Source organism: Hyperolius riggenbachi, chromosome 1 (assembly GCF_040937935.1).
Source record: "Hyperolius riggenbachi isolate aHypRig1 chromosome 1, aHypRig1.pri, whole genome shotgun sequence".
Taxonomy (NCBI): Eukaryota; Metazoa; Chordata; class Amphibia; order Anura; family Hyperoliidae; genus Hyperolius; species Hyperolius riggenbachi.
In genome coordinates, this window is record NC_090646.1 from 219,168,032 (window position 1) to 219,192,914 (window position 24,883).

The 24,883-nt window shown below is 43.4% G+C and overlaps 1 protein-coding gene across 6 annotated transcripts in view; it reads right to left on the reverse strand.

Moving 5' to 3' along the window:
- Window positions 1–24,883, reverse strand: part of LOC137571489 (bifunctional heparan sulfate N-deacetylase/N-sulfotransferase 3-like) — a 353,270-nt gene that overhangs the window by 154,943 nt on the left and 173,444 nt on the right. For all 6 annotated transcript variants that reach the window (XM_068280713.1, XM_068280686.1, XM_068280704.1 and 3 more), the window contains one exon: window positions 15,945–16,073. In XM_068280713.1, the coding sequence (XP_068136814.1) occupies window positions 15,945–16,073 (129 nt within the window). The remainder of the gene's footprint in view (window positions 1–15,944; window positions 16,074–24,883) is intronic.

Genomic DNA, 24,883 nt, shown 5'->3' on the forward strand with positions numbered 1-24,883 from the left:
CTCATAGTGCATTATGGGGCGAATCAAACTTCCCGCAAAAGTTCGCCTGGTGCAGGCGAACGCGAACCCCCAAAGTTCGCCTGGAACCGTTCGCCGGCGAACCGTTCGGTACATCTCTATCCATTGCACCACTTCATCCCTTGCACCATTTGCATCAGATGTCAGTTCTAGTCACCAGATCCACACCTGTGTTACTATCTACAGAACTGGGCTCAGCCGTGTCACTTGACTGTCCCCTAGAGAGGCTCTGATCGCGACCCCCTCTCATAGGCTGATGCCTATGAGAAGGGAATACCCTGATTGGCTTGCGAGGGGAGAAAGGGGAATAATAAAAATAAATAAAAACATATACATTTATAAAAGAACTTAAATTAATAGTAAAAAACAGCCTGCAGCAGTGATCAGAGCCCACCAGCAGAAAGCTCTGTTGGTGGACAGAAAAGGGGAGGGGGGGTTCATTTGTGTGCTCAATTGTATGGCTCTGCAGCTAGCTATTAAAGCTGCAAATGCACTAATTTGTAAAAAAAAAAATAGCCTGGTGGTCACTAGAGATGACCCAGCCTTGGAGAACTCATGGAGAAGCACATGATCAGTTTGATCAGCTGATAGATTTGTAAGGCTCTGATTTGCTGGTCATGATCATGTGTTAAACCAGGAAGTCATCACAGCAAATCAGAGGCTTACAAATCTATCAGCTGATTAAACTGATCATGTGCTTCTCCATGAGCAGGCGTTCTCCAAGGCTGGGCCATCTCTAGTGGTCACTAGGGGGGTGAAAGCCTGTGGTTCTTAAGTGAATTAACCACTTAGGAACCACAGGCGTACACTCCCCTAGTGACCACCAGGCTATTTTTTGATAACACCAAAAACAATTAAACAGATAACATTAACGCGTGTCAGGTCTCCATGACGCAAGCCTCATGACTCATGGCCTCTTAATATAAACCACTTAGTCCGAGGTATCCTCCTTACTGAGAATAGCTAGATGTTCTGCATAAGCTTGATACATGATCCAGGGAAGCTATGAAGTCTTGTGTTTTTCCATTTAATCTTTTTCTGGCAATATAGCCTCTTCGACTTCTTGTAATCAATTGATGAGAAGGAACCAGCTCCTGATGGTTGGGGACAAGGAGGGTCTCCAACGTGTAGGAATCAAACTCTTTGCTGCATTAAGTGGAAATGGGATTACTGAGGCCTTTTTAGTGGATATTGGGGTTAGATGAAACAAAACCTTCCATTGATTAACTTCCATCTCTAATCGACTTACATCTTTAATAACAGAAATCCCTCTTTCCCAAAAAGGCGTAATTAATGAGCAATCCCAAAATAAATGCAGCAAAGACTCGGCAGCTCAGCATCCCCTCCAACAAGATGGGTCCTCTCCATCATAGTATCTAGCTAAAAAGGTGGGTGTCCTATACCATCTTACTAATAGTTTATAGCAGTCCTCCTGTATACTAACTGAGGCAGAGTGAGTCCTGCCCAGAATTCTAGATTACTGCATCTCTGTCAAAGGTGATTACCGGTAATACAAAAACCACAACTCCATAATGAGTGACAGCTCCTCACTAACTGAGCGAATTGAGCAGCATCCTCTGTAATGCCAGATTTGTTAGTGCCAGAGGTTTTCTTTAGGAGTCTAATTGACTGCTTACAGCTTGTGAGCAAAACTTCAGATTTGTATAATGCAAATGAAAAAAAAATTCTTGCAATATAATTTTATTTTTTTAAATAATTGTCTGTAAAATGCTATTTTAAACGAAAGTGTCTTCTTTAAGGCTTTTAATAATTTTATTGAATTCAGTAGGTGGTCGGGATGAATATCATTTCAAATGCACATTATACATTACTCAACTGCAGATGAAATATCCATTCATATGCAAATGTAGAACTGTGCCAACACAAATGAACCTGGACTCAGGCCAGCAGGTGGTACCCCAGAAATTTCCAGCTGATGCAGAAGGGGATTTCATCATTTTAAAATACCTCATTTCTAGTAGCATCATTCATTTATTTATTTTCTTAGGTGGATATTCAGAATATGTATTACAAAGAAAATACTTGGTTTAACAGACACATCTTAAAGGGTTATATTTAATTCTATAGTAGTAGTAGTAATAATAATAATAATAATAATAATAATATTAGTTATAAAGTGACACGGAAGCAAAAAAAAAATCTTATGAGATAATGAATTGTATGAGTAGACACAGCTAAGAAATAGAGATTAGTAGCACAGAATAGATTCTCATGTTGTTCCCAGTACACAAAGAGTTAAGAAACTTCATTTGTTATCTATGCAAAAAATCTCTGAGCTCTCTGATCCAAGTTGGGTCGGCTACAGTGCTGTTTTCTGGAGCCCTTATACACCAAAGAAACAGTCAGAGAAAGATTTAGATAAGTTTAACGGGAAATTTTTCTATTCTGTGTTATTGTTTAAAATACAGAGTATGGTTTGTGAATTGCAAATATGGCAGAATTATGCAATGTTATAAAAGCTATACATCTGAAAATAAAAATATGAGACTATTTTCTTTGTTACTAATGTTCTCTGAATTATCTGTACTACACATACAATTCATGATATACTTTTTTCTTTTCGCTTCAGTGCCACTTTAAGAGCGAGCGGTCTGGCTTAACTCAGCTTATCAGCCTCAAAAAATTATAAAATGTTAATCAGGATTCACCAGCCAAGTAAAACCTTGATAAAATTCTCAAAGCCCATTTTATAGGTCTTTTTAGATGAGATGAAGGGATTTTCATTTCTTCTAGGCTAGTAAATCCAGAGGGTCATGTGTGATTTATTTTCTAGTAAAAATACCATTATGACCTACAACTGAGTTGGTGACAGGTTCCTTCATTTCAAACTGGGCCTCAGGGCTATTTATAATTTCTTAATGTAATAAGACTTTGAGTCATTTCCAGCAAATGCCTGCTCAGTAGAGGTTTTTTTTTTTCATTTTTTTTTCACTCTAATAGTCTTCTAGTTATAGTTAAATATCTTCATTGCTTGATAAGTAGAAGTGTTCTGGAGGCAGCGATCCTTCTTGTACTTTCATCAGCCACCCCTTGCTGCCCTTTTTCTTTATAATGAAATGTGCACAGCTCCTTCGTACATATGCACAACTGTTTGCTCACTCAGAAGTATAACTGACCTTCATCTGTCTAGAGTTTGTCTGACATGCTGCAAAACTGTAGCTCATGACCTTTGTTCTGTCAAATAGAAAATAAAATGATTCCATTCCACCTCTTCTGATCTTTCTACTTCCTGCAATATGTGAGGCTAAAACTTATTGCATATTCCATCTTTCTCTTTCACAGCCGGTGCCACACTACCACCTTCTAATTCCCTGCTTATCTGACATTTGTTATTGCTTTACTATGTGTGTAAAAATATTTTGCATCACATAAAATGCTGGATGGATTTTAATGCAATAATTTTAGGTTACTGATTTAAAATACTTGCAAACCATTATAAAAGATTTAAAGGTATCTATAAATTATGAAAATGTTTTGGTCATTTGCTTTTTTTTTTTTTTAGGTTTGATAAGAATCCATCCCAGTTTCCATATTTTCCTGTTAGACTTCCAGAAGAATGTAATTTGAACCTTCTTAATTTTGAAAGTGGATGGAGCCTGCAACAGTCAATTAACATTAACCTATTGATTTGCAAAGGGAATATTTAAATTGCTACCATTCTTATACTGTTCGTGGTAGAGGCCTCACACCAGTCGGTCATTGGATGACTGGACAGCCAATCAGATTTGTTTCATTTCAATGGGAAAATTTAACTTATTGATGCCAAGGACCCCAAAGCTCATAAACTTGGTCATTGCATGACTATGTGACAAGGTTAGAAAAAGTGGGCAAAGCCAAAAACAGCCAAATACATACCCAGGCAATGCCGGGTCATCAACTAGTACTAAATAATAATAATAATTGCCACATACTGAGTCTGATTTACCAAGGCTCTTGTCATCCAGATAACATAACTGACAATGAACTAAAAATGATTTACCGTTAGTTACTTTTTTTGTTAAAAAAAATCCAGGCCAGATAGATTAGTAATGAACTTCAGAGTTCTTTTGTGTTTTCCAGCTCAGGAAAACCAGTCCGGTCTTGTTGTCACACACATTCTTGTGTGATTACTGTAATGTCATCATATATAATGTTATATGTATATACTCTGTCATCACAGAAAAATATAATTGGAATTGTATGTGGTCATGCTTTTCCATTGGTTTTGGGTGTAATCACTGGTGAGTGGGCAGCACGGTGGCATAGTGGTTAGCGCTCTCGCCTTGCAGCGGTGGGTCCCCGGTTCACAACCCAGCCAGGTCAACATCTGCAAGGAGTTTGTATGTTCTCCCTGTGTCTGCGTGGGTTTCCTCCGGGCACTCCGGTTTCCCAAAAACATACAGATAAGTTAATTGGCTTCCCCCTAAATTGGCCCTAGACTATGATACAAGCACTACACAATATAGACATATGACTATGGTAGGGACTAGATTGCGAGCCCCTCTGAGGGACAGTTAGTGACAAGACAATATACTCTGTACAGCGCTGCGTAATATGTTGGCGCTTTATAAATACAATTAATAATAATAATAATATGTCGGCGCTATATAAATACTTAAATAAATTAATAAAAATAATCAAACCTACAGTCTGGAGGTTTTAATGTAATCTTTATACTAAAAAAAGATGAAAAAAAAATGTTGCTGTGATATTCTGAAAAATCATTGCTGTATATGTGGAAGGCTGTTTCTGTTACCTGGATTTTCACTCTCAGAGTCCGGCTCAGTTATCTTAATAAAAGCATTACTTCTTTTAGTTTCTGTAGAACTGTTAGTAACATAATTACCTCTTTTGTGTGGAATTGAATCAAATGAAGTGCAATAGATTTGAAGTATTAATAAAGCCAGAGGTAAAAAGATATATTTATGTTGTGAAAGCTTGAATACACTGAACTCTGGTGGAGATTTGTCCAAATAAAACCAGGGTATTAACAGATATTTTTACAAATAGCGTTTAATCTTGGTCATTTTGTGGACCTAGGCCTGAAAAGGATAAGAAGTACTGATACTGCTAGGTGCACGATTCTCAGACCTTATCTCCTATGAGAGACTACTGGTACCTTCTCCTTCTAACTGCCAACCTTTCCTTTAAATGAATGTGTTATCCATAGAGATTCACTGTCACCATCCAGTGGTTCAATACCATATTACACACCTGTTACACTTGGTGTAGCTACTTTAAAATGTGATGCCTGCACTGCGTCAGTGTTTAGGTAAAGAATCATATTCTGATTATACTAAGGAACCTGTTCACTTCTTGTACCTCCAATTTTCTTGGAACAATTGGTGAAACAGAGGTGCAAACAAGAATAAGATACACTAATGACAAATAAAAAAGAAGGTAGCAGTGGACTTACCTCTGAATGAAAGACACTAACAGTCTCGTTCAAAAAGGAAACTACTTTATTTGGATAAACCCCAGTTTGGAATTGGTGTTTAACTGGAGTTTTTCCAAATAAAGTAGTTTTGTTCTTGAATGAAATCGTTAATGGCTTCCATTCAGAGGTAAGTCCATCGCTACCTCTTTTTAAAACTTTTTTTTAGTGTATCTTATTCTTGTTGACACCTCTGTTTCACCAATTTCAATTGCTCATTATCCACCTTTGGTGGATGGGTGTTGCATCTTGCTTCTAGGTACCACAGAGAGGATCATTTGAAAACACTGCAAGTTTAAAAGGACCCAGCTATCTCCCCTATTGCTTTTAGCAGACAGAAATCTTGGCGCTCACAGTAGTGAACTGGCTCCCGCTATAATAGCGGCTACAATTTGTAGCCTCTATTTGGGTGGCCATTTAAACAAGTTGTTGGGTTTAAAGAGAAACTCCAACCTAGAATTGAACTTTATCCCAATCAGTAGCTGATACCCCCTTTTACATGAGAGATATAATGATTTTCACAAACAGACCATCAGGGGGCGCTGTATGACTGATTTTGTGCTGAAACCCCTCCCACAAGAGGCTCTGAGTACTGCGGTACTCTGGGCAAACTGCCACAATGTAACAATGTTCACAGACAGGAATTAGCTGTTTACAGCTGTCTCTAACAGCCAAAACAGCTAGGAGCAGCTACATAACCTGCCCACAGTAAAAATGTCACCATGTAATAAATGTCAGAATGTAAATCGGGGAGAGGAAAGATTTTACAATGAGCAAACACTGACTAAATCATTTATACATAATTATGGTAAAAAATGAAGCACTTTTTTTACTACATTATTTTCACTGGAGTTCCTCTTTAAGGTTAGGTGGGGGGGGGGGGGGTTAATGCTTGTTTGGGGGGTTAAGGTTAGTTGCCCAATGGGGGGGAGGGTTAAGGGTTAGGCACCACCAGGGATGGGGTTAGGGGTTAGGCACCCCTAAGGGGGGTTAAGCATTAAGAATCACTGGGGGTGGAATTAGGAGTTCGGCACCACCAGGGAGGGGTGTTTAAGGGTTAGGCATCACCAGAGGAGGGTTCTGCATGAGAGTAGTAGAATATCTGTAAAACTACCGATATTCTACTACCATTATCCTGCAGCCCTTTTAAACATGTTGCTTTTTAAATAAGGAATGCCTACAGAAAACGACTTCATAACCCAAGTGTGGTCAATTTTTTCCCCCCGCCTGCTTATACAGTGGATGCCCTTGAGGTGACCCATCTTTGCGAGTATCACTCCATTCTACATATGTTGACATCTCCTTTGGTTCTATACATACTGCACTATAGTGGGCTCTTGGTTTTCCATTTCATGTTTTCTATAACACTGTAATTCTTTATCTTCTTTGCTTGGATCAAGTTGCTTTGGTGAGGACTCTGCTGTATGCTGCATTCAAGCATCCAAATCTAACTGCTAATAAGGCAGTTTCTCAAATGAATTTGTCCCACTTTAGTCTATTTCTTCCACTGGTGATATGGATGAACCACTCTGATTTGTAACACCTCACTTATGCCGCTTCTCTCATTACCCTTATGAGACAGTGTTACAATAACACAACAAAGAAAACATTAATCTTACATCGCTTCTTGCTTTTCACTTCAAATCTGCACATGTGCCAACTGTTACTGTTTAACACTAGTCTTACATAGTGTTACACATAATTATTAGTTTCTGCACAGAAACAGCGTGCAACTTTGTGACAGACCAGAATGGAATACGAACTTGTTTATTTATTCCGCAAAGGAAGCAAAAACCTCCTAACAACCATGTATTATTTGTAGCTCCCCCATCAGAACATCTCAAGCCTCTTTCTGGAAATTAATAAATTACTTGACTTTTCATACAGTAACTTTCCAGGCTGGAAATCTAAGTGAAAATCCCTTTGCCCAAGAGCCTCGATTCCCATGCACTCTTTGCTCAGATACACTTTATCTTTTTACTTGAAATTTAAATTATTTTCTGCTGTTGAATGCAAATGAACCCCAGTTAGAATAGTTTCTGTATACCCCAATTTGAAAAAAAAACATTCGTGTTAATGTTTTGATACTTCTACTTGAAGTTAAATTATTATACAAGTTAAGTGTTTCTGGTTCATCTGGCTCTTCCTCTGCTGCTCCTCTCTGTCAAGCTGTTCATTAGCTACCAATTAACCAGAGGATCCAGTTCAAACTCTTAACTCTAGCTTGCAAAGCTCTCCACAATCTCCCTGCTTTGTACATCTTGTCACTAGTTTCCATATATCAACCCAACCGCAATCTCATATCTGCATATCACATTCTTTTGTCCTCCTCTATAATCACCTCCTCGCATTCATTTATACAAGATTTCACAAGTGCTTCTCCCCTCCTCTGAAATCCCCTGCCGCAACACATCCGTCACTCTCCAACCTTTCATATCTTAAAACGTGCCCTCAAAATGCACTTTTTCCATCAAGCATACGCTCTACCTTAAGCCAGTTCCCCTTTTGACCTCCCCTTTTGTACTCCTACTAGATAACTTACAACACACTGCCACCAGGTATGAATATTGTATACTACCCCACCTCTTGTTTCCCCCATTCCTTTACATTGTAAGCTTTTCTGTCTTGGAATTTGTGACATATTTATTCACATTCATTTTGTCACTGCAATTACCAATTCTGTATTTTTGTACCAATTCTGTATTCTGTAGCAACGCTGTATTTTGTAGATCGGTGTTTACAATTGTCTGTATTATTTTGTACCCAATATCCCAGAGGTGCCTGGCTCTTCTACTGACCACATATACTATTGCTCCGTTGTTATTGCCTGATGAAGCAGGATCAAACCTGCGAAACACGTTGCATATTTGGAGTTCATAAATAAAATATATTGACTGTCTTTACTACGGTCGTTGTGTGTCTACTTGGAGGAGGTAAGTCCACCACTACCTCCTCTATTTACCAAGAATTAGTTTTTTAAGCTCATTTAGCTTCCTTTTATCCTCTTGGCGCCTCTGTTCTCCTGCATAATTTTGTACCCAATGTTTGTTTCTTACTGTGTACAGCACCACGGAATATGTTGGCACTTTATAAATGATGAATAATAATAATAATAATAATCTAGCTACCATGCCAAAGCTACATACAGAAATGATTTTTGCCAAATTTACAATCAAAATGAACAACAAAAAATAAACAGTTGAATTTAAATTATCCTATACTACTGAGTGGAAGTGTTGACTGTAATGGGTCATTTTCCTTTCGTGAATTTTTACACCATTTTTACGAATACAATCGTAATTACGATTTTGTGGGTAATCTTGATTTTTTTTTAATTTTGCATGCAATTATGACAAGTTACACAAAATTACATTCAAGGAATCCACTGGGCATTATAAAACAACATTTTTGCACAAATTATTTGAAATCTATGGGAACAAGAAAACACATTTTCATCAAAATGCATTGAAGTCAATGGGCATGAGAACGTTACATTTTCACAAAATTATGTATTATGCCACAATTACACATCAGGATTACAAGTAAAATTTATTTTGTAGTAGCCAAAATTTTTGCATTCCAATTTCAAAATTGTGAATTCTGCTGAAAAATTAATATTATGTCAAATTCAAACTCATCACTACTGATAAGCAGAAATTCTCCTAATTCCAAATTTCCACTGACCCTAAAAGTTCAGGGAAAAAAAATGACATGACACAGAACATTTATATTGCGCTTTTCTTCTGGCGGACTCAAAGCACCACTATGATGCATGGTATGATGGCACACTCCATGGGCAGCCAGGATCATTATTATTATTATTATTGAGAATTGCCCGAGGTCTCCCTACAGTTTTACATACTGGCTTGAGCCAGTATTCTAGCCCTGGTCAAGGGCTCAAATCCTACACCAAAGGCAACAGCCTTACCAGTATCTTATCCAGCTGAATCTAACCCTCTAGCTGCCAACAAGGTTACCGGCATTAGAGTTGGGCCGAACTCCGATTTTAGGTTCGCGAACTTCCGCGGAACGTTCGGTTCGCGGAAAAGTTCGCGAAACGCAATAGACTTCAATGGGGAGGCGAACTTTGGAAAAAAAAAATTCTGCTGGCTACAAAAGTGATGGAAAAGATGTTTCAAGGGGTCTAACACCTGGAGGGGGGCATGGCGGAGTGGGATACACGCCAAAAGTCCCCGGGAAAAATCTGGATTTGACGCAAAGCAGCGTTTTAAGGGCAGAAATCACATTGAATGCTAAATGACAGGCCTAAAGTGCTTTAAAACATCTTGCATGTGTATACATCAATCAGGTAGTGTAATTAAGGTACTGCTTCACACTGACACACCAAACTCACCGTGTAACGCACCGCAAACAGCTGTTTGTGTAGTGACGGCCGTGCTGGACTGGTGTGCACCATGGCGAGAGTGCAGGTTTTGGTGGCTTTACAGCCCATATGGTCGCCTGGCTGATGTAGCTGAATGACAGAACAGTGACTGTCCAGCTGATCAAATTTGGTCTGACCACAATGAAGCAACGAACTTATTATCTTTTGTGTGCCCCCCGAGACACTCATCTAGGCGTCGGTCATTGCTTCATTGTGATACGCAAGCCCCTTCACCACGGCAAGGTAATGATCACGAAGGGGAATGGGCGCATGTACATGCCTTTTCTTTTGTTGTTGCAGCTGCCCGCAGTGCAGCAAAAAAAATTAGGCAGTCATGTACACGCACCAGAAAAATTATTACAGCAACCGCTGCTAGCAGCCTTCAGGCAGACATGCTGTGTGGAGGGACTGGGAGCGACTTAGTCTTCTTGGGGCAGGCCAGGCAGCCAGTCACACGGCGTGCAGGCAGAGATGCTGTGTGTGCGGGGACTGACTTAGTCTTGGGGCGGGCAGCAGCCCTCCGGGATCCATGCCTCATTCATTTTGATAAAGGTGAGGTACTTAACACTTTTGTGACTTAGGCGACTTCTCTTCTCAGTCTAGTAGTGTGGCCACCCAGTACAGCTCATTCCCCTTGAGTTTTTTTATACGGGGGTCCCTCAACAGGCAGGACAGCATAAAAGACGGCATCTGCACAAAGTCGGATCCAGTACCCTCCATCTCCTCTTGCTCTTCCTCAGTGACGTCACGTAAGTCAACCTCCTCCCCCCAACCGCGAACAATACCACGGGAAGGTTGAGCAGCACAAGCCCCCTGCGACGCCTGCTGCGGTTGTTCTCCTGCCGCCGTCCCCTCCTCCTCCCCCAAAGAAACACCTTGCTCATCATCCCCTGAGTCTGACTCGTCTTCTGCACACGACTTCTCTTCTTCCTCCTCCTCCCCCCTCTGTGCTGCCGCAGGTGTTGAGGAAACAGCTGGGTCTGATGAAAATTGGTCCCATGCCTGTTCCTGCCGTAACGGTTCCTGGTCACGCTCATTCGCAGCTTCATCCGCCACTCTACGCACAGCACGCTCCAAGAAGTAAGCGTAGGGAATTAAGTCGCTGATGGTGCCCTCACTGCGGCTCACCAGGTTGGTCACCTCCTCAAACGGCCGCATGAGCCTGAATGCATTTTTCATCAGTGTCCAGTTGTTGGGCCAGAACATCCCCATCTTCCCAGACTGTTTCATTCTACTGTAGTTGTAGAGGTACTGGGTGACGGCTTTCTTCTGTTCTAGCAGGCGGGAGAACATGAGCAGGGTCGAATTCCAGCGAGTCGGGCTATCGCAAATCAAGCGTCTCACCGGCATGTTGTTTTTCCGCTGAATTTCCGCAAAGCGTGCCATGGCTGTGTAAGACCGCCTCAAATGCCCACAGAGCTTCCTGGCCTGCTTCAGGACATCCGCTAAGCCAGGGTACTTTGCCACAAATCTTTGAACAACTAGATTCATGACATGTGCCATGCAGGGTATGTGTGTCAGCTTCCCCATATGCAAAGCGGCAAGCAGATTGCTGCCGTTGTCGCACACCACGTTGCCTATCTCCAGGTGGTGCGGGGTCAGCCACTCATCCACCTGTTTCTTAAGAGCAGCCAGGAGAGCTGCTCCAGTGTGACTCTCCGCTTTGAGACAAGACATGTCTAAGATGGCGTGACACCGTCGTACCTGGCATGCAGCATAGGCCCTGCGGAGCTGGGACTGTGTAGCTGGAGAGGAGAACTGCCACTCAGCCAAGGAGGAGGAGGACAGCGAAGAGCATGTAGCAGGAGGAGAGGAGGTGGCAGGAGGCCTGCCTGCAAGCCGTGGAGGTGTCACAATTTGGTCCGCTGCGCCCTGCTTGCCATCGTTCACCACCAGGTTGACCCAATGGGCTGTGTACGTAATGTAGCGGCCCTGCCCGTGCTTGGCAGACCAGGCATCTATGGTCAGGTGGACCCTTGACCCAACGCTCTTCGCAAGAGATGACACCACTTGCCTCTCAACTTCACGGTGCAGTTGGGGTATGGCCTTTCTCGAAAAATAAGTGCGGCCTGGCATCTTCCACTGCGGTGTTCCGATGGCCACAAATTTACGGAAGGCCTCAGAGTCCACCAGCCGGTATGGTAACAGCTGGCGAGCTAACAGTTCCGCCACGCCAGCTGTCAGACGCCGGGCAAGGGGGTGACTGGCCGAAATTGGCTTCTTCCGCTCAAACATTTCCTTCACGGACACCTGACTGCTGCTGTGGGCAGAGGAGCAGGAAGCACTCAAGGGCAGAGGCGGAGTGGAGGAGGGTGCCTGTGAAGGTGGAAGGGAGAAAGCGGCAGAAGCAGATGATGCACCTGAAGGAGGAAGAGGAGAAGGAGGGTGACTTTTCTTTTGTGTGCTGCTGCTGCTTTTGCTCAGGTGGCCATCCCATTGCTGTTTGTTCCTTTTCTCCAGGTGCCTTCGTAAGGCACTTGTCCCTACGTGAGTGTTGGCCTTTCCACGGCTCCATTTTTGTTGGCAGAGCGAACAGATGGCTTTGGTCCGATCTGAGGCACACACATTAAAAAATTTCCACACCGCTGAGCCACCCTGGGATGTGGGCACTATGGGGACCTCAGCAGCTGATGCTGAAGGGCAAGTTGGCTGGCTGTACATAGGTGGCGATACATGGTGCCGGACACTGCCACCAGCTGTTTCTGACGAAGAGCTGCTCCAGCTTCTTTCAGCAACTTCTCTCCTCCTACTACTCTCTGACTCCCCCTCTGAACTGTCCCCCTCTTCACCTCCTCTATTGGGAACAAACAGAGGATCCCTATCATCGTCATCATCGTAATCATCCTGCCCAGCTTCGCTTGCCTCAGAAAAATCCAAACATGCACCATCAGTAGGTCCTTCATCCTCTTTACACGTTACATCCATAGTGTTGCCGTGTAACTCAGACATATGAGCTGGTGAAAATTAATCTGGCTGTAACAACAATGGCTGTGCATCAGTGATTTCAACACTAAATAATTCTTGCGAAGTGTCAAATGCAGCGGAAGTGGTGCTAGTAGTAGTGCTGGTGGCTGAGCAAGATGAGGTGTTCTGTGTCGCTAAATACTCAACCACGTCCTGACAATCTTGGGAGGTGATGGGACGTGCCTTCTTCCGAGCACTGTACTGTGGGCCAGGTCCACACGAAATTACATTTACACGACCTCGCGCAGACCTGCCGGGTGGCCTTCCTCTGGCTCTGGCACTACCTCTTCCTCTACCTGTTTTGTCCATATCGGGTATGCACGGAGTGGTATATCACACTGCGTGCACTCACGTAGGTAGGTGGGTTCACTTAACTGCACAGGTATGCGCACTGATGCGGTGGGTTCACTGAACAGAACAGGTATACAGTGGCGGGTTCACTGAACACAACAGGTATGCAGTGGCGGGTTCACTGAACAGGTATACAGTGGCGGGTTCACTGAACAGAACAGGTATACAGTGGCGGGTTCACTGAACACAACAGGTATGCAGTGGCGGGTTCACTGAACAGAACAGGTATACAGTGGCGGGTTCACTGAACAGTACAGGTATACAGTGGCGGGTTCACTGAACACAACAGGTATGCAGTGGCGGGTATACTGAACAGAACAGGTATACAGTGGTGGGTTCACTGAACACAACAGGTATGCAGTGGCGGGTTCACTGAACAGGTATACAGTGGTGGGTTCACTGAACAGAACAGGTATACAGTGGCGGGTCCACTGAACAGAACAGGTATGCAGTGGCGGGTTCACAGAACAGGTATGCAGTGGCAGGTTCACTGAACAGGTATGCAGTGGCGGGTTCACTGAACAGGTATACAGTGGCGGGTCCACTGAACAGAACAGGTATGCAGTGGCAGGTTCACTGAACACAACAGGTATGCAGTGGCGGGTTCACTGAACAGGTATACAGTGGCGGGTCCACTGAACAGAACAGGTATGCAGTGGCGGGTTCACTGAACACAACAGGTATGCAGTGGTGGGTTCACTGAACAGGTATGCAGTGGTGGGTTCACAGAACAGGTATGCAGTGGTAGGTTCACTGAACAGGTATGCAGTGGTGGGTTCACTGAACAGGTATGCAGTGGTGGGTTCACTGAACAGGTATGCAGTGGTGGGTTCACAGTACAGGTATGCAGTGGTGGGTTCACAGAACAGGTATGCAGTGGCGGGTTCACAGAACAGGTATGCAGTGGCAGGTTCACTGAACACAACAGGTATGCAGTGGCGGGTTCACTGAACAGGTATACAGTGGCAGGTCCACTGAACAGAACAGGTATGCAGTGGCAGGTTCACTGAACACAACAGGTATGCAGTGGTGGGTTCACTGAACAGGTATGCAGTGGTGGGTTCACTGAACAGGTATGCAGTGGTGGGTTCACAGTACAGGTATGCAGTGGTGGGTTCACAGAACAGGTATGCAGTGGCGGGTTCACAGAACAGGTATGCAGTGGCAGGTTCACTGAACACAACAGGTATGCAGTGACGGGTTCACTGAACAGGTATACAGTGGTGGGTCCACTGAACAGAACAGGTATGCAGTGGCGGGTTCACTGAACACAACAGGTATGCAGTGGTGGGTTCACTGAACAGGTATGCAGTGGTGGGTTCACAGAACGGGTATGCAGTGGTGGGTTCACAGAACAGGTATGCAGTGGCAGGTTCACTGAACAGGTATGCAGTGGTGGGTTCACTGAACAGGTATGCAGTGGTGGGTTCAATGAACAGGTATGCAGTGGTGGGTTCACAGTACAGGTATGCAGTGGTGGGTTCACAGAACAGGTATGCAGGCAGGAACAAGCTAAGCCTAACTAATCTTTCCCTATGAGAGACAGTCTGCAGCAGCTCGCCCTACTCTCACTAATGCAGGCACACGAGTGACCGTAATGGCCGCCGCTGCCTGCCTTATATAAGGGGGGTGGGGCTCCAGGGGCTAGTGTAGCCTAATTGGCTACACTGGGCCTGCTGACTGTGATGTAGAGGGTCAAAGTTGACCCTCCATGGTGCATTGTGGGGCGAACCGAACTTCCGCAAACGTTCGCCTGCGGGACGCGAACGCGAACCACGGAAGTTCGCATGGAACCGTTCGCAGGCGAACCGTTCGGCCCAACTCTAACCGGCATTTGTGTTAATTAGGCAGCTGCCAGTTCTTTCATTTGCTAGATAGGTAGTCCTTTTATAGACACTGGAGATTTACATTTTAGGGAAGTTTTCTGCTAAACTCTAGCAGAAAATAATCTAAATTTAGCTGAGAATTTTGTATCCTATGCTATTTTCACTAGATATCTACAGGACTCCTTTTTAACCTATTTTCATTTCAACACTCTTGTTACAGGGTGTTTCCTTAGGGAAAAGATTGTGACATTTCAGTACATCACAGGATAAAGCTACGCATACACTTTATATTATTTTTATTTAAAATTATTATTAGAGATCAGTTTAGGCAGCAGTTCATAAGTGAGAGTTGTACAGACATGCTGCACTCTGCTTTTAGGGCCCATTCACACTAGAGTGTTTTGCCGGCGATTTCGGCAAAACGCTCAAGCGCTAGCGCTTTTGAAAGCGGTAGGGCTGTAATACCCTATGGGCCCGTTCTTACTTGGACGATATGCTTTAATCGCTGGTGATTAACGCAAATTGCCAAATGGAAACGCGTAGCCTGCACCATTTTCAGGCGGTTTCCTGGCGATCGTGTTTCAGTGCTATAGAAGCGCTAAACGCGATCGCGGGAAAATCACTGCAGTGTCCAGTGATTTTTCCACGTGAAATCGCGGAAAAATCACTCCCGCACTTTTAAGTGTGAATGGGCTCTTAGAGAGGGCAGGAGGGGAAAATTAGTGAAATGAGCAAGCGGTACCCTGCTGTGGGAACTTCAAAGGAAGTTACCATATAAACAATACCAGCAATCCATCTGGATAGATCACTCACTGATAGGAGATTGTTTACTGAAAGAACTGGAAAGGTATTCATACCACTACTTTACAAATGTATTGCCAAAATAATAGCTGTAGTTTACACTAGACAACATATGGGCTTTAAAAATTTAACAATTTTAAATTACTGGTTAAGTGCAAGTACTTACTGGGTTGAGGACAAGTGTGAAGAAAAGCTCCCCTCCTTGAATATTTTTATCAAGTTCAGTTGGACCACCAGGATATTCCTTATAGAAAATAGTGTGAGTAAAGAGACCACAAGTTTGTCGAGGAAGAACCTAGTAAGAAACAACAATATAATTTTGGTTGCATGTGAACTACTGTCTATTATTTAAAACTAGCTGACCTAAGCCCATTTCAAAACGGGCTCTAGGTCTGTTGCTGTGCATGCACCTTCCTCGCACACACGTCTGCCGCTCATGCACCCACCGCGCGCACGTGCCCGCCGCACGAGCGCACACAACTCCGAGTCTCTGCTTTTCTGCACATGCGCAGTTACGCAAAGCACAGACCCACACACACACACACCCTGGGACGCAGATACACAGGGGTTTTATTATATAGGATTTATCAGCTGCAGTTTGCCTGGAAGTTAGCACTGTTTTTCTGATTATAGGCCACATTCAGGTTTAGTAAAGGTAGGTAGCGCTGCGTGAGCACTGTTAAAGTGCCATGCGCTCTGCAAGTAGTGTAACACACTTTATCCTAGCAACTCTCCTGTTAGCTATGTGGGTTGCTCTAATTGAGCAAAATGCACCACTTTGTCCCTGTAAGTAGTGATAAAATTGCTGTGCACTCACTGCACACAACACTTTACCACACTATTGGAAATATGGCCCTACACGAGCTGAGCAGCGATTAACACCCTTGGCGTTATGATTATTTCCAGATTATAGGGTCTAAAATCAATGCTTAGATCCTAAAACCTGGAAAAAAATCATGCTGCTAGAAAGTTCTGTAGCAGCCCAGCACTCAATCACTTCCCTGGGATCCAGCACTGCAGTTCTCTCTCCATCCTCAGGGTGGCGCTGTAACCCTATAGTGAAATTGCTAGCTGTTGTCATGATGACAGATGGCGATCTCACCAGGGGGAAGCAGAGCCTTGGAGGAGAGGAAGAAGAATGGCAGCCGACGTCGGGATCCCCAGGAGGTGAGTTAAAATGCCTGCTGCGCGCATTGTTGTGCATAGACCACCCGGCGGCTACCATGAGTTCAGCTCATGGTAGCCGTTGGCTTGTTTTTTCCACTCTGAGCTGAACTCGTGATTACTGCTAAGAAGGTTAAGTAATAAACATTTCTGGAAAACCTGTCTATTGCACTTAGACACTTTGAGTTTTTTTCAATGTCTATTTTTATATTTCATTGAATCAAACATTTTTTAGCATGCAGTAATAGTATTAGCACTATTTTTTATTTCCTCTTAGGTTAGTAGTACCATGGCAGTAATCATAAAAAAAAAGAAAATGCAGCATATTAAGGGTTAGATGAGAAATTACACCACAAAAAGCATGATAAAGCTTTTCTCTTAAAATCCATATCATCATCCCCAAGCAAAAGTGAAGACAACCATATCAGTAGCAGGTGCATTGGGAGTTTACTGCAATGCATATAGTGAAGCATACAGTGCATTGAAAGTGTGCTTCACTTGCACTGTAAAAACACACCTTGTCCAGTAAATGCACAGCATGCTGTGCATTATTCTGACAGAAACCGCAGCACAGCAGAAGTACCATATAAATCTAATTGCATAATGTTTTGATGCAATATGGGATGCAATGGACACATTGAAAGGAGCCTTAAGTTATAATATTATCATTTTGTATTTATATTGCACCAACATCTTGCACAGTACTGTACATAGTACAAAACAAATAGTGAGGAGCATAGTTACACAAGAAGTTCAAAACTCTGTACAATAGCCCTGATGCCCTATCCAGCAATACACGTACACCCTCATACATAGTTTATGTGTGGTATGAGACATCACCAATAATGGTACATGTTCATATGATAAATTACAGCAGAACAAGAAACACTAGGAGGAGGTCCCTGCCCTTGCAAGTTTACACTCTAGAGGGTAGTGGGTTGGAGATATTAGGGAAGGACACATAGGACTTAGTGGAAGAGATATGTATGAAGGTTTCCAGATACAGAGCATCACATATTTATACCATGGAGCATGGAGAAATGGATAAGTGACTTTTAAAGCATTTATTAAAGGTTAACGTTTTCAATTTTTACAGAAAATAAAAAGATAAAAAAAAACACTGAGGAATAACAAAACAAAATAGTTCACAGTATAAAATTCAAGAGATTTATCAAATTAAATAAAAAATATAGTAGTTACGTTAATCATGGGAAGATGATGCAGGTATGAGATTAAGGAATGCTTGCATGGCATAACATTAGGAATTAACAGTCACCTTGCATGGCCATATCTCAACCCATTAGATGCAATGTCCTAATATTAATTACTCAATTACTCAGCTATTGGAGAAACACAGTTCTTGGTTCCTTCTAACTGAAAATGCACATAGGTGCAGTCTAGGTGATTTGCTATGTCATAACTATCATAACTGAGGAAATATGACATTGTATGGCATCTGCACCCTGTCAAAACAATTGGGCTTCAGAATTAACCTCACCTCAACCTCACCCTTGGCTATTAGCAGACTTGAGGTTGTTACAGCTCAGGAGCCTGTAGGCATAGACATTCTGGCGCCATAAGCCCCACCCATCAACACAGGCCACACCCCCAGGCCACGCCTACTTTTCTTATGCAAGTTAATGTAGATATTACCAAAGACAAATAGAGAATACAAATCACAAGAAAGTAATACTAATAACACAAACATTGTGACAGTTTCTAATTACAGGAAAGTTTTAAGCAAGCACCTAGCCAGTGCAGGAGAACAGATGACAGGCGGTAAATTCACCGCCTGTCAGCTGCCAGTCTGAAAGAGGCCTTATTGGAGGAGAGGCGACCATATACCAAAGATCATTTCAGGTGAGAAAAATGAAAACCGCACGTAGTTTTGGGGCTATACCACTACTTTCCATGTGGCTAATCAGATTCAGACAGCTTCATAACTACTTATCTGATCCGATTACCTTGATTAATCAGCTATTCTAATGGCCAGCTGGTACCAATAAATTGATTCTATTTTCAGGCTGGCAGTGTTCGGCTGATTCTTGTGGCAGGCTGGCAGTGTTCCCTTGATTCTATTGGCAGGCTGGCAGTGTTTGGTTGATTCTTGTGGCAGTCTGGTAGTGATCAGTCAATCCTAGTGCCTGACTGGTAGTGATCAGTCGATTCTAGTGGCAGACAGGTAGTGATCGGTCAATCCTAGTGACAGGCTGGTAGTGATCAGTCGATGCTAGTGGCATACAGGTAGTGATTGGTTGATTCAAGTGACAGGCAGTAATTGATTCGGCAGGCATTACACTGATGCATTGTTCCCTTCCTCAGAGCCAGTGGGACGCTGCTCTGTCTTGCCTCCCCCAACTCCATAGCAACAGCACTATTCTGGTATACCCAACTGATGTCACACTAACGATTGAGCTTGATCCTTACTGTTGACACTGAGATGGTGGAGTAGTGTCCAGCCCGGGCACTATCTGCATGGAGTTTCTATGCTCTCCCCGTGTCTGTGTGGGTTTCCTCCGAGTACTCTGGTTTCCTCCCGCAACCCAAAAACATACAGATAAGTTAATTGGCTTCATCCTAAAATTGGCCCTAGACTATGATACATACACTACATGATACTGCTCATGGCAAGGGACAGAGGGGAATGCTCCATCCTAATCCTGTTGGATCTTTCAGTGGCTTTTGATACAGTTGACCATGAAATCCTGCTTAACAGACTGCAGGAGTACTGTGGCATCAGTGGATCAGTCCTCCAGTGGTTCAGATCATTCCTGACTGACAGAACACTGAGAGTATCCCTAGGTCCTATAATGTCCAAACCTGCACCTCTACAATTCGGAGTGCCACAAGGATCAATCCTATCCCCTCTGCTGTTTGCAATCTACATGTTGCCACTCGGTACACTTACCCTACGTCATGGCCTGACGTACCACTGCTACGCCGATGACACACAGCTATACTTGTCCTTCAAACCTAGTGGAACAGACCCTACCCCAAAAATAAACTCTTGCTTAGCTGAGCTACAGGCTTGAATGAATGATAACTGGTTGAAACTGAATGCTGACAAAACTGAGGTCCAAAGCCAGCAATCGCAATCAAAACAGCTCTATCCTAAAGCAACACCAATCAGGATTGGGAATTCAGACATAAACAGCTCCAACCTTGTGCGCAGCCTTGGCGTACTAATCAATGGGGAATTGAGTTTCAGAAACCAAATTTCATCTGTAGTTAAATCTTCCTTCTTTCATCTGAAGAACATTGCAAAGATTAAACATCTAATTCCCCCAGAGGATCTTCCAACCCTAGTTCATGCCTTCATCACATCACGGCTGGACTACTGCAATGACCTTTATGCTGGCCTCCCCAAAAAGGACCTGCATCGCCTGCAATTAGTGCAGAATGCTGCTGCCAGATTGCTAACAAACCAGCCTCGCCACTGTCACATTACACTGATCCTTCGCTCACTGCACTGGCTACCAGTAGAATGGAGAATACTCTTCAAGATTGGACTGCTGACATTTAAATCCCTGCACAATCTGGGCCCTGGATACATGAAGGACCTGCTGAAGCTGTACCACACCTCTCACAACCTCAGATCAGCAAGTTCTATAAACTTGGTCACTCCCAGAGTGCACCTAAAAAAATCTGGAGATAGAGCCTCCTGTCATGCTGCCCCTGCTCTTTGGAACTCCCTGCCACACCCAGTAAAGACAGCACCATCCCTGGAGCTATTTAAATCCAGACTGAAAAGCCACCTGTTTAGCCTGGCATTTCCGGACTTATAAAATTCTTCCTCTGTACCACGATGGTCGGAATCATGCTTATGCGCTTTGAGTCCCATGGGAGAAAAGCGCTTTACAAATGTTATTTGTTGTTGTTGTTGTTGATACATACATAAACATGACTATGGTAGGGATTAGATTGTGAGGGACAGTTAGTGACAAGACAATATACTCTGTACAGCGCTGCGGAAGATGTTGGCGCTCTATAAATAATAATTTTAATAGGAGCCTTATTACCCTTACTGATCTCTCCACTTCTCTAGCTGAGACTACAATACTGCCTCCTCCCTTTCTGAACAGTATTCCCTGCTGAGGTAAGCCTATTATTCTTCCCTTTATTCTTCCAGTGGTTCCCCTCCCCATTTGACACCTATGGCCTGGCTTCCAGCAGTGTTCATAGGGCAACACCTCAGCACTGACCAGCTGTCACCTGACCTGATCACAGCAGCAACATCTGGTCAGGTGAGGTGACAGCTGGACAGAGCTGAAGTATTGCCCTATGGAAACACTGGGAAACATGTTCTCAGGAGTGCCTGAGCAGGGGACACTATACAGAAGCAGGGGAGGGGGATCCTTGTAGGATCTGCTAGGAGGGGGTGGATCAAAAGGGTCCCAAGCCTCTGCATCAGTCACTTACTCTGTAGAACGGCAAGTAGTCTGTGTGACTGTCTGCAAGTTAATTGTGCAAGTGCAATGTAGAGGATCGGCACTGCCATCTGCAAAAGATCTGCTCAGACTGCACCAATTGATACACGGAGGGGCAGAGCTGTAGCCCACACGCTGTGCAGCTAACCTCCTGAGGCCACATGTAATAGCACTCCGTGACTCCTCTTGCCTGTCACTCCGTCTGCACCATGTGTAAAGGAAGGGAAGGGGGGAGAACAACCTTTTTGTATTTACCGAACACTGCTGTCTCCTCTCTCCCCTCCACAGCCTCAGTGGTAACTCTCTCCTCCGTTCCCAGCAGCCAGAGGTAGCAGACGAATAAATACAGCCTGGAGGACAGCACACTCGCCCGATCCTACCCAGATGTACAGTGCTCCGTCCTGAGGTCCTGCTGCGTCCTGACTCCCCCTGCGTGTGTGTTAATCAAAGCACAGCGGTAGGCGGGACACTTGCTGACTGTGCGGCTGTCTATTGTTTTTTCAGCCCTGATTAAAAACGGAGCCCCAGGTACTAATGTTAAAAATAGCAGCTGTCTTCACCCAAGAAAAAAACGGATCTGCATGCGTTTGCAGGGACCCGTTTTCAAAACCTGAACGGAAGGCCCGGATCTGCTGCATTTTCACACAATGGATCTGGACCCTGATACACGGAGGGGTAATGGCAGGCAATAGGAAAATGGATTTCCCTCTACACAGGCAAATTTTGACACAGCCTGGGGGGTTTGGGGGGATAAGGGGTCACCATGCTGGAGGGTGATAGTAGGCAGGATGGGGGTGGCAGTGGTAAGCGGGGAGGGGGGATGCCCCCTTCCTCACCTGGGTTTCCCATCCCTGCTCCCCCTCCAGCTAGTTTCAATCATTTAAAAATCGTCTAAAATCAATATAATGTAGCAGGCGGTGAGCGGGGAACTTACTTCCTTGCGTCCCACCGCTGCTGCATCACTTCCTGTAATGCCATCCTCTGATGATCATTGGATGGCATTACAGGAAGTGACGCGGCGAGCGGTGGAGCACAAGGAAGTAACTTCCCCACTCACCGCCTGCTATATTATACTGATTTTAGACAATTTTTAAATGATTGAAACTAGCTGGAGGGGGAGCGGCGAAGGGGGGACTCAGGTGAGGGGGGGGGGACCAACCCCCCTCCACACCGCTGCCCCCACTGCCCCCTTCCTGCCTGCTCTCCACCTCAGCATGGCGACCCCCCACCCACGGCAAGGGCTGCGGACATTTGCACGGACTGGAAACGTCCCTGCAAAAATACCCCATTTCTCTCAAAACGGAGAGAAAAAGAATTGTTTACAAAACGGATCCATTTTAAACGGATCCGTTCTGCAGGGGACAAGTGTGGGCCTAGCCTAAATCAGAGTTGCTCAAAATATAATAATAAATCCTGTAAGAGACTGTTGCCAAAATAAGAACATCATTTTTTCCCAGTTTTTCACGGTCTGCTCTAGCCAAAGACTTAAAATCCAGGTGAAGCAAATTTATTTGTAAACTTGACTTTTACTTTTAATGAAATATTCACAATTAGGGCTTTAGATCAAGTTGTACACTTAGGTGAACACCTCCAAATCAAAACTATGACAGACAGCACTAAACTAGCTCTCACTTAAATCTTGGGGTGAGCTGCTGTCTCTATATCTTTCTGTGTATACATTTGTGAGGATCAGATGTGCAAGACCATATCGATAGGGATTTTACTTGACTTTTGCCAGCATGAGTGAAGTGGGTCAATGGACGTTTCCAATGAGCATCACTTTTACAAGAGACTGAGAAAAAGATAAGTCTCTAAAAATCTTGGGAGTTCACTGAGCAAGCTGTGTTGTATACAGAAAAAATCCTGTCATGGTCTGTCAGGGAAAATGAATAGTCTTCCTACTGAGCTGAAGATTAAGCTACCTTTAGGCTCCCTTTTTGCAATTTGTTCCACTTCTTGAGTAGTACAGGCTTCACTTACTGGTGACTAACTACATATTCTAAAACTGAAATCATTGGCATTCCTTCAAGCTATTGGATAGCAATGGACACTTATTTCTTTTCTAGAACAAAAGTTGAACTATCATGAATAATACATTACTAAAGCCTAACTTCTTGCTAAAAACTAAATCAAAACTTTTTTCTTTTTTTTCTTTTTCTTTTTTTACTATTTTTTTTAAAAGATAGAACATTAATCCCCTGTACGGGCTGGGCATTCAGCCAGTGTTGCTTACGAATTTTCGCCAGTCTTTTTTACATTGAGAATCCTAATTTTGATTCGAGAACATTTTTGCAAAAAAGTGCTAGAATCTTTTGCTTTTTTCAGATTTTTGCGATAACGCGAAAAAACTGTATTTTTACCACGAAAATGCAGAAAATCAATACTTTTAGTGCAAAAAGAGTCAAAAGGAGTGCACTTATCTCAAATGAGATAATTCCTTTGAAACTGCTAATGGGTTAATATACTGACATTTACATTTTGAATCTTCTGTGTGACAGTAGTTCCAAAAAATGTATACAGAGTCAGAAGAAATCTGACTCGTTGGAAACTAAGGAAGGATGCTTGCGAAAAGGATGCTGGTGAGGCTTACGGAAGGTATGACACACTCATATGGCTCCATGCTTGGCATAGGCAGCACAGTAAGGCTGTTCAATTTTTTTTCTATGTACATAAAACATTTAAAGAGACTCCGTAACAAAAATTGCATCCTGTTTTTTATCATCCTACAAGTTCCAAAATCTATTCTAATGTGTTCTGGCTTACTGTAGCACGTTCTACTATCACCATCTCTGTAATAAATCAGCTTATCTCTCTCTTGTCAGACTTGTCGGCCTCTGTCTGGAAGGCTGCCAAGTTCTTCAGTGTTGTGGTTCTGTGATGCATCTCCCCCCTCCAGGCCCCTCTCTGCACACTGCCTCTGTGTTATTTAGATTAGGGCAGCTCCTCTCTTCTCTCTTATCTTTTACAAGCTGGATAAATCCTCCTCTGAGCTGGCTGGGCTTTCACATACTGAGGAATTACATACAGGCAGAGCTGTCTGCACTCTGCAGTAAGAAGCAGCCTGACACTTCAGTGGAAGATAGCTGCAGGGGGAAAGAAACACACAATGATCTCTTGAGATACAAAAGGAAGGGTGTATACAGCCTGCTTGTGTATGGATGTATTTTCTATGTGTGGACATGCTGTACATCAACCTACTTCTTGTTTTGGTGGCCATTTTGTTTGTTTATAAACAAACTTTTTAAAACTGTTTTTAACCACTTTTAATGCGACGAGGAGCGGCAAAATTGTGACAGAGGGTAATAGGAGATGTCCCCTAATGCACTGGTATGTTTACTTTTGTGCGATTTTAACAATACAGATTCTCTTTAATGAAGTCCTCCTAGCACAGGGAGGCCCAGGACAGTGACTGCAATATGCATGATCACCAAACGTTTTTGAGTATAAAATATTTGTTTAAAAAACTTCTATTTTAAAAGATATGGCTTTAAAAATTGCTACCACCACAACTGTG